At 44.9% G+C, this 16,871-nt stretch overlaps 1 protein-coding gene across 1 annotated transcript in view; it reads left to right on the plus strand.

Annotated features, from left to right (window-relative positions):
* The window catches only part of LOC124598865 (loricrin-like), a 172,019-nt gene extending 158,976 nt beyond the window's left edge, over positions 1-13,043 (plus strand). The window contains exon 4 of the mRNA XM_047136032.1: positions 10,240-13,043. Coding sequence (XP_046991988.1) covers positions 10,240-10,501 — 262 coding nt within the window. The 3' untranslated portion in view covers positions 10,502-13,043. The remainder of the gene's footprint in view (positions 1-10,239) is intronic.
* Positions 13,044-16,871: the final 3,828 nt, after the last annotated feature.

Here is a 16,871-nt window from a genome sequence, read left to right on the forward strand (position 1 = left end):
GACAACCGCGGGAATGAAGGTTTTATTTGCGGGGACAAATTAAAAAACTGTTAATAAAGATGCCTCCAAAGCAACAAAAAATAGAAAAATAACGCTCACCAATTCCTCTAGAATAAACAGAACGAAAACAGTTATACCAACCCCTTCCCCCCATACACACACACACACACACACACACACACACACAAAACAACAAGATAACTGAAGAAAGACACAGACGAATTTCTCTAGAATAAACCGAATCAGACACACCCAAACAAAACAAACACATAATCGAAAAATAACACACAGGGATTCCTCCATAATAAACTTAAAAAAGATTTTAAAAAATGTGGAACTGCAGGGAACGCTGGACCTATATAGCTCAAACCAAGACAGCAATACCGAACACACGTGCACAAAAAAATTGATCGAATAATAACACACAAAAATTCCTCTAGAGTAAATCAAAAGAAAATAAAAAATACCATATAAGTGGAATCGCAACATACACTGGACCTATATAGTTCAAACGAAGATTTGAGTTACAAGACACCCTCCAAAAAACAACACATAATCGAGAAACGGCACATGCGAATTTCTCTAAAATAAACTACCAAAAAATTCAAGGGGAAGAAAAAACAACACGTGGAATCACACCGTACGCTGGGCTTACAAGCTCAAACGAAGACCGCGACGTAGACACGCACTTACAAAGCAAAGAAATAATGAGACAATAACACACACAAATTATTCCGGAATAAACTACAGAAGAAAGCACACGAATGGAATCGCAGCTTACGCTGGACGTATATAGCTCAAACGAAGACAACGATACCACACACCCCGTAAAAACAAACCTCATAATAGAGAAATGCTGCACATTAATTCCTTTAAAATAAACTGAAAAAAATCGGATATTTCGCTTGAGCTATATACTTCAAACGTAGCCAGGGAAAAGCAGACCCCCCCCCCCCCTTCCGCACCCCCAAACACTTACCCAAAACAACGACATAATCGAAAAACAATACACACCGATTTCTCCAGGAAAAACCAAAGAATATACATTAAAAAAATTGGAATCACACTACCAACTAAAATTAACAGGTCAAAAGCTTAACACAAACAAACAACCTCTAATACCAAAGATTCCATTCTATTAAAGTAAATCATTGCTACGAACCAAATCACAGAAACGTAACAACAAAACGATCTGTATAAGAACAATCGATTTCATATAAACGGCGTCTCAAAAACGTTACATTCGGAAAAACGGAAACAAGTATTGGTGAAAACCAAAATTATAAATATCACTACTACTTAATGATTATAAAGAATCCACCTCGATTGCAAATAGAAACCTTTCACGTCAATAGCTATTACAATGTAAAGGTAGTTTGTTCCACGCTATATACGTTCACAGACCTCACTTGATTAACCTTCATGGTTCAGTACCTCAAGTACCTGATTTTAAGAAACTAGAAAAGCTTTAGGTTCTTTTTACACTGTTTTGGTACATATTCGATAGCACTATTCAAACTGACCTCTGTCGGTCATTATATACACTCCTGGAAATTGAAATAAGAACACCGTGAATTCATTGTCCCAGGAAGGGGAAACTTTATTGACACATTCCTGGGGTCAGATACATCACATGATCACACTGACAGAACCACAGGCACATAGACACAGGCAACAGAGCATGCACAATGTCGGCACTAGTACAGTGTATATCCACCTTTCGCAGCAATGCAGGCTGCTATTCTCCCATGGAGACGATCGTAGAGATGCTGGATGTAGTCCTGTGGAACGACTTGCCATGTCATTTCCACCTGGCGCCTCAGTTGGACCAGCGTTCGTGCTGGACGTGCAGACCGCGTGAGACGACGCTTCATCTAGTCCCAAACATGCTCAATGGGGGACAGATCCGGAGATCTTGCTGGCCAGGGTAGTTGACTTACACCTTCTAGAGCACGTTGGGTGGCACGGGATACATGCGGACGTGTATTGTCCTGTTGGAACAGCAAGTTCCCTTGCCGGTCTAGGAATGGTAGAACGATGGGTTCGATGTCGGTTTGGATGTACCGTGCACTATTCAGTGTCCCCTCGACGATCACCAGTTGTGTACGGCCAGTGTAGGAGATCGCTCCCCACACCATGATGCCGGGTGTTGGCCCTGTGTGCCTCGGTCGTATGCAGTCCTGATTGTGGCGCTCACCTGCACGGCGCCAAACACGCATACGACCATCATTGGCACCAAGGCAGAAGCGACTCTCATCGCTGAAGACGACACGTCTCCATTCGTCCCTCCATTCACGCCTGTCGCGACGCCACTGGAGGCGGGCTGCACGATGTTGGGGCGTGAGCGGAAGACGGCCTAACGGTGTGCGGGACCGTAGCCCAGCTTCATGGAGACGGTTGCGAATAGTCCTCGCCGATACCCCAGGAGCAACAGTGTCCCTAATTTGCTGGGAAGTGGCGGTGCGGTCCCCTACGGCACTGCGTAGGATCCTACAGTCTTGGCGTGCATCCGTGCGTCGCTGCGGTCCGGTCCCAGGTCGACGGGCACGTGCACCTTCCGCCGACCACTGGCGACAACATCGATGTACTGTGGAGACCTCACGCCCCACGTGTTGAGCAATTCGGCGGTACGTCCACCCGGCCTCCCGCATGCCCACTATACGCCCTCGCTCAAAGTCCGTCAATTGCACATACGGTTCACGTCCACGCTGTCGCGGCATGCTACCAGTGTTAAAGACTGCGATGGAGCTCCGTATACCACGGCAAACTGGCTGACACTGACGGCGGCGGTGCACAAATGCTGCGCAGCTAGCGCCATTCGACGGCCAACACCGCGGTTCCTGGTGTGTCCGCTGTGCCGTGCGTGTGATCATTGCTTGTACAGCCCTCTCGCAGTGTCCGGAGCAAGTATGGTGGGTCTGACACACCGGTGTCAATGTGTTCTTTTTTCCATTTCCAGGAGTGTATTAAGGGCGATGAAGGCGACTTTGTACGTCCTTTCACGCAGTTACATTAAGCCTGTCATTCTAATTTGACCCTTTCCTGGTCAACAGCGCTTCGAATTTAATATAGAAACTTAACACGCTTATCCAAGCATATTCATCAAATACTATCACCGACCCCAAGTAATTGAAAAATGGGTTATTCATCCCCCATATTTTTAGCCTGCTCCTAGCTGACGGTATTTTGTCTGTCCTGCGTGCATGCGTTTTGACCATCCGTGGAATTTGATAACCCATATATATAGTTTCAGCCTATCCACATTCTATAGTTCTATAAAATCGTCCTCGAGCTGGGACATTATACACACACACGCATTAACTTCCTGCGCCTTTGACCCGGTCATCGGGTCACTTGCGTAACACATTTTATGCCAGTCACATGGAAGAAGACGATTTCTCAATTTGCGCATGCGCGTTGCTTTCTGACATTCTCACAGCATAGCTGCCGGCGCCACCTCGGTTTACCTGAGAGCCCGCGGCCCACCGAACGTTGGCTGGGGTGAGGAAGCACGCTTCTGACGTTTGAGCTAAGTGCAGCTACTGACATGGTACACACGTACCGTTTATTTTACATTTTATACGAGTCTTTTGACCTTTTGGGCGTTCTTTATTAATGTTGGACCATGCCTCTTTAGGCAGTTTGTAGTTTTAATGTGTTCCGAAGAAGGCTTGGTTATCCGCTCCGAAACCTAGGTCAGCATCCGGATTCTATTTGCAATCGAGGCAGATTCTTTATAATCATTAAATTATTCACGATTGCTGACGCGCTGCAATGTTAAAAGTTCTCACGCCACTACTTGCTTCACTCACGACCATTTGAGCTATGCGTAGTTTACAAATATCATAGATTATTCTAGTAACTAAGACAACCATACTCGAAATTTAATAACAGGCCGCTTACATCCTTAGCAACGTAAACTCATGGCGTCACACAGGAGATATTGAGTCAACGTAGACAAGTCGAATCGGACCGTGCACTTGACGCAGAAGAAGGATTGAAATTAGACAAATTGTGGGATTTACTTCTAAATAAATCAAACGGCGCCAACTCACCCCCACTCCAAGCTGCATAATACACGTCGACGTGAGTCCGCTGCCTTAAGCAGCGGTGTGATGACGTCCGAACCGACTGTTGCGTGGATACGTGTGAACAGTTCGGAGTGCTGCGTTAGCTTAAGTTTGAAACGGCTGAGTCTTTATAGCCTCTGATGATGTCTTAAGCATTGGGAGACCGAAAGCTAGGCACGGAAACATGCTTTGGACCACGGCCCAATGTCCATGAAACGAAGATTACCAGTTCCTGTTGGGTTTTTAACCAGTTGTCATTAACCTAGGCGGCATACCGCTTAGAGGTCCCTGTCAGGATCATGTTTCGACCACTATTCTTTCGTTGTGTCACATGGATGAGCGTGGTACACCGTTCCTTGTAGACAGGTCCGCTTTGATACATCAAAAAATGGGTAACCTCATTCATGTTGTGGTCATGATTATACACTACTGGCCATTAAAATTGCTACACCAAGAAGAAATGCAGATGGTAAACGGGTATTCATTGGACAAATATGTTATACTAGGACTGACATGTGACTACATTTTCACGCAATTTGGGTGTATAGATTCTGAGAAATCAGTTCCCATAACAACCACCTCTGGCTCTAAAAACAGCCTTGATACGCCTGGGCATTGAGTCAAACAGAGCTTGGATGGCGTGTACAGGTACAGCTGACGATGAAGCTTCAACACGATACCACAGTTCATGAAGAATAGTGACTGGCGTATTGTGATGAGCCAGTTGCTCGGCCACCATTGACCAGACGTTTTCAATTGGTGAGAGATCTGGAGAGTGTGCTGGCCATGGCAGCAGTCGAACATTTTCTGTATCCAGAACGGCCCATACAGGCCCTGGAACATGCGGTCGTACATTATCCTGCTGAAATGTAGGGTTTCGCAGGGATCGAATGCAGGGTAGAGCCACGGGTCGTAACACATCTGAAATGTAACGGCCACTGTTCAAAGTGCCGTCAATGGGAACAAGAGGTGACCGAGACGTGTAACCAATGGCACCCCTTACCATCACACCGTGTGATACGCTAGTGAGGAGATAACGAATACACGCTTCCAATGTGCGTTCGCCGTGATGTCGCCAAACACGGATGCGACCATCATGATGCTGTAAACAGAACCTGAATTCATCCGAAAAAATGACGTTTTGCCGTTCGTGCACCCAGGTTCGTCGTTGAGTACACCATGGCAGCCGCCCGGGGTGGCAGAGCGGTTCTAGGCGCTACAGTCTGGAACCGTGTGACCGCTACGGTCGCAGGTTCGAGTCCGGCCTCGGGCATGGATGTGTGTGATGTCCTTAGGTTAGTTGAGTCTAAGTACTTATAAGTTCTAGGGGACTGATGACCTTAGAAGTTAAGTCCCATAGTGCTCAGAGCCATTTGAACCATTTGAACACCATCGCAGGCGCTCCTGTCTGTGATGCAGTGTCAAGGGTAACCGCAGCCATGTTCTTCGAGCTGATAGTCCATGCTGCTGCAAACGTCGTAGAACTGTTTGTGAAGATGGTTGTTGTCTGGCAAACGTCCCCATCTGTTGACTCAGGGATCGAGACGTGGTTGCACGATCCGTTACAGCCATGCGGGTAAGATGCCTGTCATCTCGACTGCTAGTGATGCGAGGCCGTTGGGATCCAGCACGGCGTTCCGTATTACCCTCCTGAACCCACCGATTCCATATTCTGCTAACAGTCATTGGATATCGACCAACGCGAGCAGCAATGTCACAGTACAATAAACCGCAATCGCGATAGGCTTCAATCCGACCTATATCAAAGTCGGAAACGTGATGGTACGCATTTCTCTTCCTTACACGAGGCATCACAACAACGTTTCACCAGGCAACGCCGGTCAACTGCTGTCTGTGTATGAGAAATCGTTTGGAAACTTTCCTCATGTCAGCACGTTGTAGGTGTCGCCACCGGCGCCGACCTTGTGTGAATGCTCTGAAAAGCTAATCATTTGCATATCACAGCGTCTTCTTCCTGTCGGTAAATTTCGCGTCTGTAGCACGTCATCTTCGTGGTGTAGCAATTTTAATGGCCAGTAGTGTATTCAAAAAACACGATATTTCCTTTCTGACACGCTGTCTGCAAGTCGACTCATCTTCCTGATCCTCCTGCTATGATTCGATACACCAGAAACCCGACTGGGACATACACACAATACAAAACTGGAACAGAAAGATCTGATTTAGCAATGACGTAAATTTACTACACGTCTCAAATGAATAACTCGGAAGTTAAACTTTACGTCTTTCTAATAATGTCTTCTTCAATTTCAATTATACACACTCTAAGAAAAGAAAAGAGTGTGTGTATGTGTGTGTCTGTGTGTGTGTGAGAGAGAGAGGGAGAGAGAGAGAGAGAGACAGAGAGAGAGAGAGAGGAGAGAGAGACGCAGCACACAGGATTTATATCAATGCGATGGAAATCGGCAGATGTGATGTAAGTGTAGAGACAGACAAGTGATTACAATTTCAGAAAAAATGGATGATTTATTCAAGAGAAAAAGCCTCAAAAATTGAGCACGTTGGTCCTTCCGCAGGCTATATTGTCTCAGCACAGATTAATAGAACAGTTGGATGTCCACTTGAGGGATATCGTCACAAACTGTCCGGTTGACGTGTTAGAGCGTCAGAGTCCCGGGATAGTTGAAGAACCCTGTCCATAATGCTCCAAACGTTCTTAATGTGGGAGAGATCGAACGACCATTCTGGCCAAGGTAGAGTTTGGAATGCATGAGTATATGCAGTATCAACTCTCGCCGTGTGTGAGAGGGCATTATGTTGCTGAAATGGTAGCACAGGATGGCTTACCATGAAGGGCAAGAAACCGTATGTAGAATATTGTCGACGTACCGCTGTGTTGTAAGGGTGCTGTAGGTGACAACCAAAGAGTTCCGCTGTGACAGTTGGCGTGTTAAATCGTCAAAACTCCGAGCTGGTTGGATAGCAGTGTCCATAATTCTCCAACTGTCCTCAATAGGTGAGAGATCCGGCGACACTGCTGGCAAAAGTTTGGTTTGACAAGCACGAAGACAATCAGTAGAAACTTTGTCCGTGGGCGGGTGGACATTATCTTGCTGAAATATAAGCCCAAGATGGCTTGCCACGAAGGACAAAAAAACAGGCAGAAAAATATTGTGGACGTGCTATGAGGGTGTCGCGGACGATTATCAAAGGGGTCCTGCCATCAGGAGAAATGCACCCCAGACCACCACTTCTGGTTGTCGACCCAAATGGAGAGCAACAGGCAGGTTGGTACGCCACCGGGTCGTTTCCAGACACTTATTCGGTCTGGAATCTCATTGACTAGAGTAGAATAGCCTTCAGTGATGAACCCACTTCGAACTGACCCCTGATGACCAGCGAGGACGTGTCTGGAGAGGCCCTGGACAGCGGTGGGTTAACCTGACTTTACCTGCCATGCTGCCCGATAGGCAGGAATGCCTGGGGTGCGATTTCATCTCACAGCTGGACCCCTTTGGTTGTCATCCTGACAAAACAGCACAGCGGTACGTCGACGATATTCTCCGTCCCATTATGTTACCCTCCATGGCAAACCATTCTACGCTTACATTTCAGGAAGATAACGAACGAACACATCGAGAATTTCTACAGCTCGTCATCGTGCTTGTCAAACCTATTTTGACCAGCAACTTCGCCGGATCTCTGCTCAACTGGGAACGTTTGGAACACTACGGGCAGATCCCCGACCAGCTCGGGGCTTTGACGATCTAATATGCCAATTGGACAGGATTTGGCATGATAACCCTCAGGAGAACATCCACCAACTCTGTCAATCAATGCGAAACGAAATAACGGATTCCATAACGGCCACTGGTCGACCAACGCGTTGTTGACTTGCTCAATTTGTGAAGCTCTTTCTCTTGCGTAAATTTTTCTGGAATTGTAACCATTTATTTGGCCGCACATGCACATTACATCTACCGATTTCCGTCCCATTCGGATAATTCCTTTCTGGTTCCTCGTTTTTGTCTTAGAGCAAACATCGCTTCACTGGTATGACTCACGTTATCGGCAGAGGATCACGTGACCGACTGGTAGCAGTCCTACACCATGTATAGCGTTCCGAAGCGACCAGTGTGCTCTTTTATGGGAGTGACGAATACTTTTCCAATGACCTTGCAAGTCTGATTGAGCATTCGTTTTTACGTGCATGTGTCAGATCGTTGTTGCAGAAGCAACAAAAAATGTATGCCAAATTTAAAAGAACGCTAAATCCCCAAGATTGGCAAACATTTATAGAAGTTCGAAATATAGCGCGTATTTCAATGCGAGATGCTTTTAATAATTTCCACAATGAAATTCTGTCCCTAAATCTGGCAGAAAACCCAAAGAGATTCTTGGCAAGACGCAGTCAATACCTTCACTGCGCGACAACAACGGTGAACTCACTGATGAAAGTGCCACTAAAGCACAGTTATTAAACTGGTTTTCCGAAACTCGTTCACCAATGAAGACGAAGTAAATATTCCTGAATTCCAATCAAGAACAACTGCCAAGATGATAAACACAGAAGTAGATATCCTCGGTGTAACAAAGCAGCTTAAATCACTTAATAAGGGCAAGGCCTCCGGTCCAGATTGTATACCAGTCACGTTCCTCTCAGAGTATGCTGACAAAATAGCTCCATATTTAGCAATTATATACAACTACTCGCTCACAGAAAGATCCGTATCTAAAGACTGGAAAATTGCTGAAGTCACACGAATACCCAAAAAGGGAAGTAGGGGTAATCCGCTGAATTACAGGCCTATATCACTAACGTCGATTTGCAGTAGGGTTTTGGAACATATACTGTATTCGAACGTTATGAAGTACCTCGAAAAAAACGATTTATTGACACACTGTCAGCACGAATTCAGAAAAAATCGTTCTTGTGAAACATAACTAGCTCTTTATACTCATGAAGTAATAAGTGCTATCGACAGGGGATGTCAAATTCATTCCATATTTTTAGATTTCCAGAAGGCTTTCGACACCGTTCCTCACAAGCGTCTTCTGACCAAACTGTGTGCCTACGGAGTATCGCGTAAGCTGTGCCACTGGATTCGTGATTTCATGTCAGAAAGATCACAGTTCGTAGTAATAGACGGAAAGTCATCGAGTATAACACAAGTAATATCCGGCGTTCCCCAAGGAAGTGTTATAGGCCCTCTATTGTTCCTGATCTATATTGATGACATAGGAGACAATCTGAGTAGCCGTCTTAGATTGTTTGCAGATGATGCGGTCATTTACCGTACTGTAATCAGATGACCAAATCGAACTGCAAAATGATTTAGATAAGATATTTCTATGGTGCGAAAAGTGGCAATTGGCCCTGAATATAGAAAAGTGTGAAGCTATTCATATGAGTACTAACAGAAATCAGCTAAATTTCGATTACGCGATAAGTCACACAAAACTGAAGGCTGTAAATTCAGCTAGATATTTAGGGATTACAATTACGAATAACCTAAATTGGAACGATCAGATACATAATATTGTGGGTAGAGCAAACCAAAGACTGCGATTCATTGGCAGAACACTTAGAAGGTGCAACAGGTCTACTAAAGAGACTGCTTACACCACGCTTGTCCGCCCTATTCTGGAGTATTGCTGTGGGGTGTGGGATCCGCATCAGGTGGGACTGACGGACGACATCGAAAAAGTACAAAGAAGGGCGGCTCGTTTTGTATTATCGCGAAATAGGGGAGATAGTCTCACAGACATGATACGTGAATTGGAGTGGAAACCATTAAAACAAGGCGTTTTTCGTTGCGACGGGATCTTCTCATGAAATTTCAATCGCCTGTTTTCTCCTCCGATTGCGAAAATATTCTGTTGGGACCCACCTACATAGGGAGAAATGATCATCACGATGAAATAAGAGAAATCAGGGCTTGCACAGACAAATTTAAGTGCTCGCTTCTCCCGCGTGCCGTTCGAGAGTGGATTCGAGAGTGAAACGGTAGAGAGACAGCTTGAAGGTGGTTCATTGAACCCTCTGCCAGGCACTTAATTGTGAATAGCAGAGTAATCACGTAGATGTAGATGCTCTTGTTTTCTTCAGAAGTATAATAATTACTTTGTTTTTCAAAGTGTGATGAAAGTGTTGAGCGACAGGTGGTGTGGACGTGTACGCGTGTGTCAACGCTGGGATGGTCCGCAGGTACCCGCAAGTGTGCGAGCAGCAGCGGCCGGGGGACGGGTACCGCGACCACGACCACGACCGGGGACACGGCCACCGGCTCGGCCACGACCACGGGGCTCGCGCGCCCGTGCCCTACCTGAACTACCTGCACTCGGCCACCAGCCGCAGCACCGCCCCCGCGGCGCCCACCGCCCCCAGTGCCACCTCCTCGGCTCCCGCCTCCGGCGACGACGACGGCGACGACGACGACAAGGCTGGGTCGTCCGGGACCTCCAAGTGACCGGTCCCCGCCTGACCACGGCGTTTTTTTGACACCTGATGATGTCCGTATCCGGTCGGTGCGAAACGTCGCTCAATTTCTACTGGTGACTGACCTTCAGCATCCGCGAGGGTAGTCTGCAGACGGGTCTCTTGTCTGCTGGAGTGTCGGGTCTGCGCGTGGGCTGTCACCGATCCTACTTACCGATCTCCAGTTGTCAAAGACGGGAGATAAAATGTCCAGGAATACGCCTTTCAAACGTTCCTCGCTCATCCAGTTGATTGTGGTCATTGTAAAACAAATACTGCTACTGGTCATATTGCAACAATCACAGTGCTGAAGCCACAACTATTATGGGAAATCTCTAGGACGAAAGTGGTAATAAAGATACCAGTTTGCGAATAACACAATCAGAGTTTTTAAGTGGCTTCAAAACAAAAATACAATTTACCCATTTACGCCACTGAGAAAGACTCACAGGGAGCATGCAGCTGTCCCTGTCTCCGCCCTGTAGCTGTAAACATTATTACTGAATCAGCTGAAACTGAATCTTCGTGATTCACTCCACGAAGAAGAGATTCTAGCCTGACACGAGTGGAATACATCCGCTCGCTGACTCAAACTGAACTGGTCAGAGTATTTACTCGGCTGGATCTTCACTGGCCAGCCGCCGAAGGAGAGGCCATTGCCTACTAGTAAATGCTCGGAAAACTTCGGCTGCTTCGCAGCACCAATCCGAACATCAGCTATTCAATATATTTAGAAATTTAAGGCATCCTTTTTATATTGCAGCATAGCCTCAAGTTGTAGCTACCAAAAAGTCCTCCCAATATATTGTTATTGTTTTCTGTCATTGTTCATTAAGAAAATAGTTGATCAAATGGATTGCGGTTTATTACGTAATCCCCTCACCACTACTTTAAATACATTTATTGCGCTGTCTGTATTTTACAGTGTCTTTGTAGTTCGAGGCAAGTGTCCTTCAGAGATGCATCTCTGAGCGCTCTGTAAGATACAGACACCGGAATAACTGTATTTCACGGCAAAGCAGCGGCAAACTGACGAGGAAAACATTGTCTCTCCCTGTGCGGGAATCATATAACGTGCAAGCGGCACGGACCAGACACCAGAGAACCTGAGAGTTTGGATCAGCCGGAGGGGCAGCCCAAATGGCAAAGGTCACCGCTTGCGATTAGTGGGAAATCCGGGTTCGAGTCCCAGTACGACACACACACACACACAAAAAAAATCATGACACACACAAAAAAATCATGTTTACTAAATGGTACAGCTGATGTATAATCGTATTGGCAGCTTTCGAATACATTTCATGTACTTTTTTAAAGTGAAATGCCTTCCATCTCGTCTGTCTCCCCTGTATAAGTGACTATTCAGATGGTCTGCCCCAATGGAAGTGCCTATAGCGCGTTTGCCTCGTAGCCGACAAGCTTCCCCTTGCTCAATTTATCCCTAGAGAAAATAAACGGAAGCTTGTGCGGTGCGCTCAGAAAGCCCAAAAGCTCTTCAAAATGCCAACGTATAAAAGTTATTTAGTATGCTTATTTATTTCCTGACCTGAAGCTATGATTGTACTGACATAGTCTCCACTCAATGTGGCATCAGATCTCCGATCGAGAAGATCCATAACGACCAACAATCAACTGGATGACACTTAGACCCTTCCCCTTCTTCATCTGCACGGTCTGTGTAGCTGTTGCAGTGTGGAGACGGGGAAGTACAACGGACAATAGCCTATTATGTCGCTCCTATGTTGGCACATAGGGTGTGTGGTGTATTGTGTGTGGCGGTGTAGGCTGCGGCAACAATTCTCGGTGGCTTCTTGGAGTCTTCAGACGTCAAGAACCGCACGAGAGGCTGGTGAACTAAAGACTGTTGCTATTGTAGTTAGAACCTGTTGCTTTTCACTACCTTCTATTTAATAGCTTTGATCTCAAGATAATCGCTGCACCTCAACAACAAAATCGCTGGAACACAATAAGCTTCACAAGAGACGCTTGCCTCATACCTCATTCATATTACATATGCAACTTCACCACGTTAATCAAATTCATACGATTCTTCGCCCGTTTGCTGCATAGTCAGTTCATGTTGGAATAAAACTTACCACACTCAAAACTGCTGCTTTCAGTATCAATAAAGTTGAGTTTTAAGTGTTGCGCTAGCTCATTTCACAGTTATAATTAATTTCCGACCATTCGTAAAGCCCAATTGTCACAAGTTCACTGACACATTTTTCAGTCATTTTACCCTGTATTTCAAAGCACCTCCATTAAGATATCTCTCTCGTCGAAACTCTCGCTGCGCTGGAGTACATAAAATAAAATAAATACGCAATGATAGTGTTGTATGTACTCGAAAAATGACTAATTTTCATTATCTCTCCTGTGACTTTGCTCTCGACACCAATCAATAAAATTAATTTTCTAATCTCTGTCACTTTATTGCATTATACGCTTTGCTATTATGTTGCTATATCTATTTAAATGAAATGTGACTTACAACTGGCTAACGAAAGATAAATGTGAATAAATTTTTTAACAAATTTGATTGGTGTTTCATTTTTTGTGTAAGAGAAAGCGACCCTTCACTTGCTAGTATACTAATTTACTACACTGCTGGATGACGTACTGAAGTTAAAATTAGTCTTCAATAGTTGTGTACATACTCATATCTCGAGTGTAATGTTAAATTGCATTATTTTCCTCTTACCTACACTAATCAGGCAGAACATTATGACCATCGACCCTTCTATCGACATAAACCCATCCAAGCGATACCAACGTTACCTGACGAGCAACGACTGGTAGTTGCAATTGCCTTAGGATCAGTGACATAATTTATAATTTTACGTACTGTGAAAATGTTTTTGTGAGTTGGTGTGTCATCTTTTTCCTCGTAAGACCCTACGGAGCTTCCTACATGTATCTAGTTTTACTGGATGTGTCCACAATATATATAAAACATTTTCCTTCATTTTTGCCTCTTTTATGAGACTTTATAGAACGAAGTTGTATTTTTTAAAATAAATTATGAGTTCTCCGCTGCTGTTAGTTTCTTATAGCAAAAATAATCCCGATTCCTTTTGCAAGAGACCCTCCTAGCACCTGATGTAATCCAGTTTTTGAGCCTGTCTGAACTTCTGGCAATTGCTTTTGTTCCTGGAGAAGCTATGTCTAAGTTAAAACTGAAAATGTACAAAACATTGCTCAGCTTTTCGTTGGTAACAGAGGTATTACATTACATTTTTCCGGAGTTCTTCCACTAATTAGATACTGGAAGTATTCAGTATATTTCTGCCTACAGCTCTTTTTGTGGGTAACATTTTTCACATTGGTTGCAATTTTTATAGGTATTGTTAGTAACAGCGAGAAGTGTTCGCTGTAGTGTTATCAAAGTTTTCTGCCATTCACTTGGTCTTGTTTACAGACACCTGATCAAGGAGAATTTGGAAATTTGTGGTAAGGTCTTACGGGACCAAACTGCTGAGTTCATCGGTCCCTAACCTCACGCACTACTTAATCTAGCTTAACATAACTTACGCTAAGGACAACACACTCACCCATGCCCGAGGGAGGACTCGAATCTCCGAGGGGGGGAGCCGCGCGGACCGTAACAATGCGCCCTGGACCGCACGGCTAGCCCGCGCGGCGATAAACGAGAATGCCGTAAGATTCTGTTATATGTTGAGAAACTGTCAAACACCATAAGGTTTTACGACATTTAAAAAATTTGGTCTGTGAAGGCTCTGGCTCGTAAAATTGAAGTTAAAATCTCCATAGAGTGCAACTGTCTTCCCAGTAATCTTGAGTTTACCTAGGGATAGATGTAGTGTCTGGAAAAAATGATGTTGTCAGCACGACATATTTACGTACATAAAGTAATAATTTTTAATAATCTTTCTGCCACTCAGAAGCAGACACTTCAAAATGTCGTTCACAACATAGTTCGCATAGAGATGCTACACTCTTTATAATCTAAGTTTCCCTGTACATAAACAGAAGTTTCAATGATATGCTCAACAAATATGCTCAATAAATTCCCAAGGCTAATATCTAATATTTTTAAGTGTTGAAAATACTCACTTTGTAACCAGTATTCACAAAAACGTATCATTCGTATGTTCACTAACGAGAAGTATGTTTGTTTAATTAATTTTGTTTCTTAGTAATTGTACATGTTGGTGTGCAATCTTTAGAGAGTATTACAGTTTAGTTCAGCACTGCATTAAAACATGTAGTAGTGCTGGAGGGGATTGACACCATGAATCCTGTAGGGCTGTCCTCCATAAGAGTACGAGAGGATGGAGATATCTTCTGAACAGCACGTTACAGGGCATCCCAGATATACTCAATAATGTTCATGTGTGGAGAGTTTGGTGGCCAGCAGAAGTGTTTAAACTCAGAAGATTGTTCCTGGAGCCACACTGTAGCAATTCTGGAAGAGTGAGGTGTTGCATTGTCCTGCTGGAATTCTCAACTCCGTCGGAATTCACAATGGGCATGAATGGATGCGGGTGATCAGACAGGATGCTTACGGATTTGACACGTGTCGGAGTCGTATCTAGACGTATCAGGGGTCCCATATCACTCCAGCTGCACACACCCCACAAAATTACAGATTCTCCACCAACTTGAACAGTCCCCTGCTGACAAGCAGCGCCCATGGATTCATGAGGTTGTCTCCATACCCGTACACGTATATCCGCTCGATATAATTTGAAACGAGACTCATCCGACCAGACAACCTGTTTCCAGAGTCATCAACAGCCCAATGTCTTTGTTGACAGTCACAGGCGAGGTGTAAAGCTTTGTGTCGTGCAGTCATCAAGGGTACACGAATGGGCCTTCAGCTCCGAAAGCCCATATGGATGATGTTTCGCTCAATTGTTCGCACGCCGACACTTGTTGATGGGCCAGCACTGAAATCTGCAGCAATTTGCGGAAGGATTGCACTTCTATGACGTTGAACGATTCTCTTCAGTCGTCCTTGGTCCCGTTTTTGCAGTATCTTTTTCCGGCCGCAGTGGTATCGGAGATTTGATGTCTTACCGGTTTCCTGATATTCACGGTTCACTCGTAAAATGGTCGTACGGGAAAATCCCCACTTCATCGCTACCTCGGAGATGCTGTGTCCCATGGCTCGCGCGCCGACTATAACACCACGTACAAAAACTCACTCAAATCTCGATAATCTGTCCATCGTAGCAGCAGTAACCGATCTAACATCTGCGCCAGACACTTGTTGCCTAACACATTCTTTGCCGACCGCACTACCATATTTTGCCTGTTTACATATTTACGTATTTGAATACGTATGCCTATACGTGTTTCTTTGGCGCTCCAGTGTGTCCATATTCTACTTCCATACTTTTTATCATCTACGTTCTACTTTGTAGGAGTCCAGTTCTTCGCATCGGTTTGGAACTGTAACTGCCAGTTTAAAGATTTACTTCTTGACGTGTTTACCGATTTTCAAGTTAAACTCCCTCAATGCCAGCATTCCAGGATCTCATCGGTTTCACTGAGTTTCATTTGCAAGTCAGTTAAAGATTCCTTCCGATGTATAGCTGCCAGATTGAGGCTTTTAGGAAGAATCTTAAGGAAATGTAAATCAGCCATAGAGGAGATGGTGTACAAGGCGTTTGTTCGACCGATTCTTGAGAACTGTTCATCAGTCTGGGGTCCTTGCCCGGTAGGACTGATGGAACAGACAGAGAAGATCCAACGAAAAGCGGAGCGTTTAGTCAAAGAGACAGCGTTACAGCGATGCTCAACAAATTTCTCTGGCGGACGCTACGAGTGAGGTGTTTGCATCGCGGAGAAGTTAACTATTAAAAGTTCGAGAGAGCACTTACCGAGAAGAACGCGTCGCAAATAAGCACGACGAGAAAATTCGAGAAATTAGAGCTATACAGAGGCTTACCGACAAATCATTCCTCCCACGTGCTATTCGTTAGTGGAACCAGGAAGGTGGGATTACTTGTAAACCTCCGCCACAGTGTAGCGGAGTGTGCTGTATTTGCAGATGTACACGAGATCTTACAGAAGAACACTCATTGAAAAATCATCGTATTTGTAACCAAAATCATGGTTACATCAGTAAAATTTCTCTCTCTGTGCCTATTATTTTAAAGCTTCCGTCCGACCACCCAGCAGTGGCCGACACCCGCTGTCCACTGTAGGCAGGTGAGCGCCACCGGAAATGTCACGGCTGTCCAGTGTCACGATGTAACAGGATCGAGATTGGTGCTGACGTCATGGGCCAGGAAACGAACGCGTGTCCAATGGCATTTCTTTATTGAAGGGGGAAGGCGTCAGTGGTTTGTGCCCATTCAACTTTCAAACACTCCAAACAAATCTATGCAGGGAAA

This window comes from Schistocerca americana, chromosome 1, assembly GCF_021461395.2.
Source record: "Schistocerca americana isolate TAMUIC-IGC-003095 chromosome 1, iqSchAmer2.1, whole genome shotgun sequence".
NCBI lineage: Eukaryota > Metazoa > Arthropoda > Insecta > Orthoptera > Acrididae > Schistocerca > Schistocerca americana.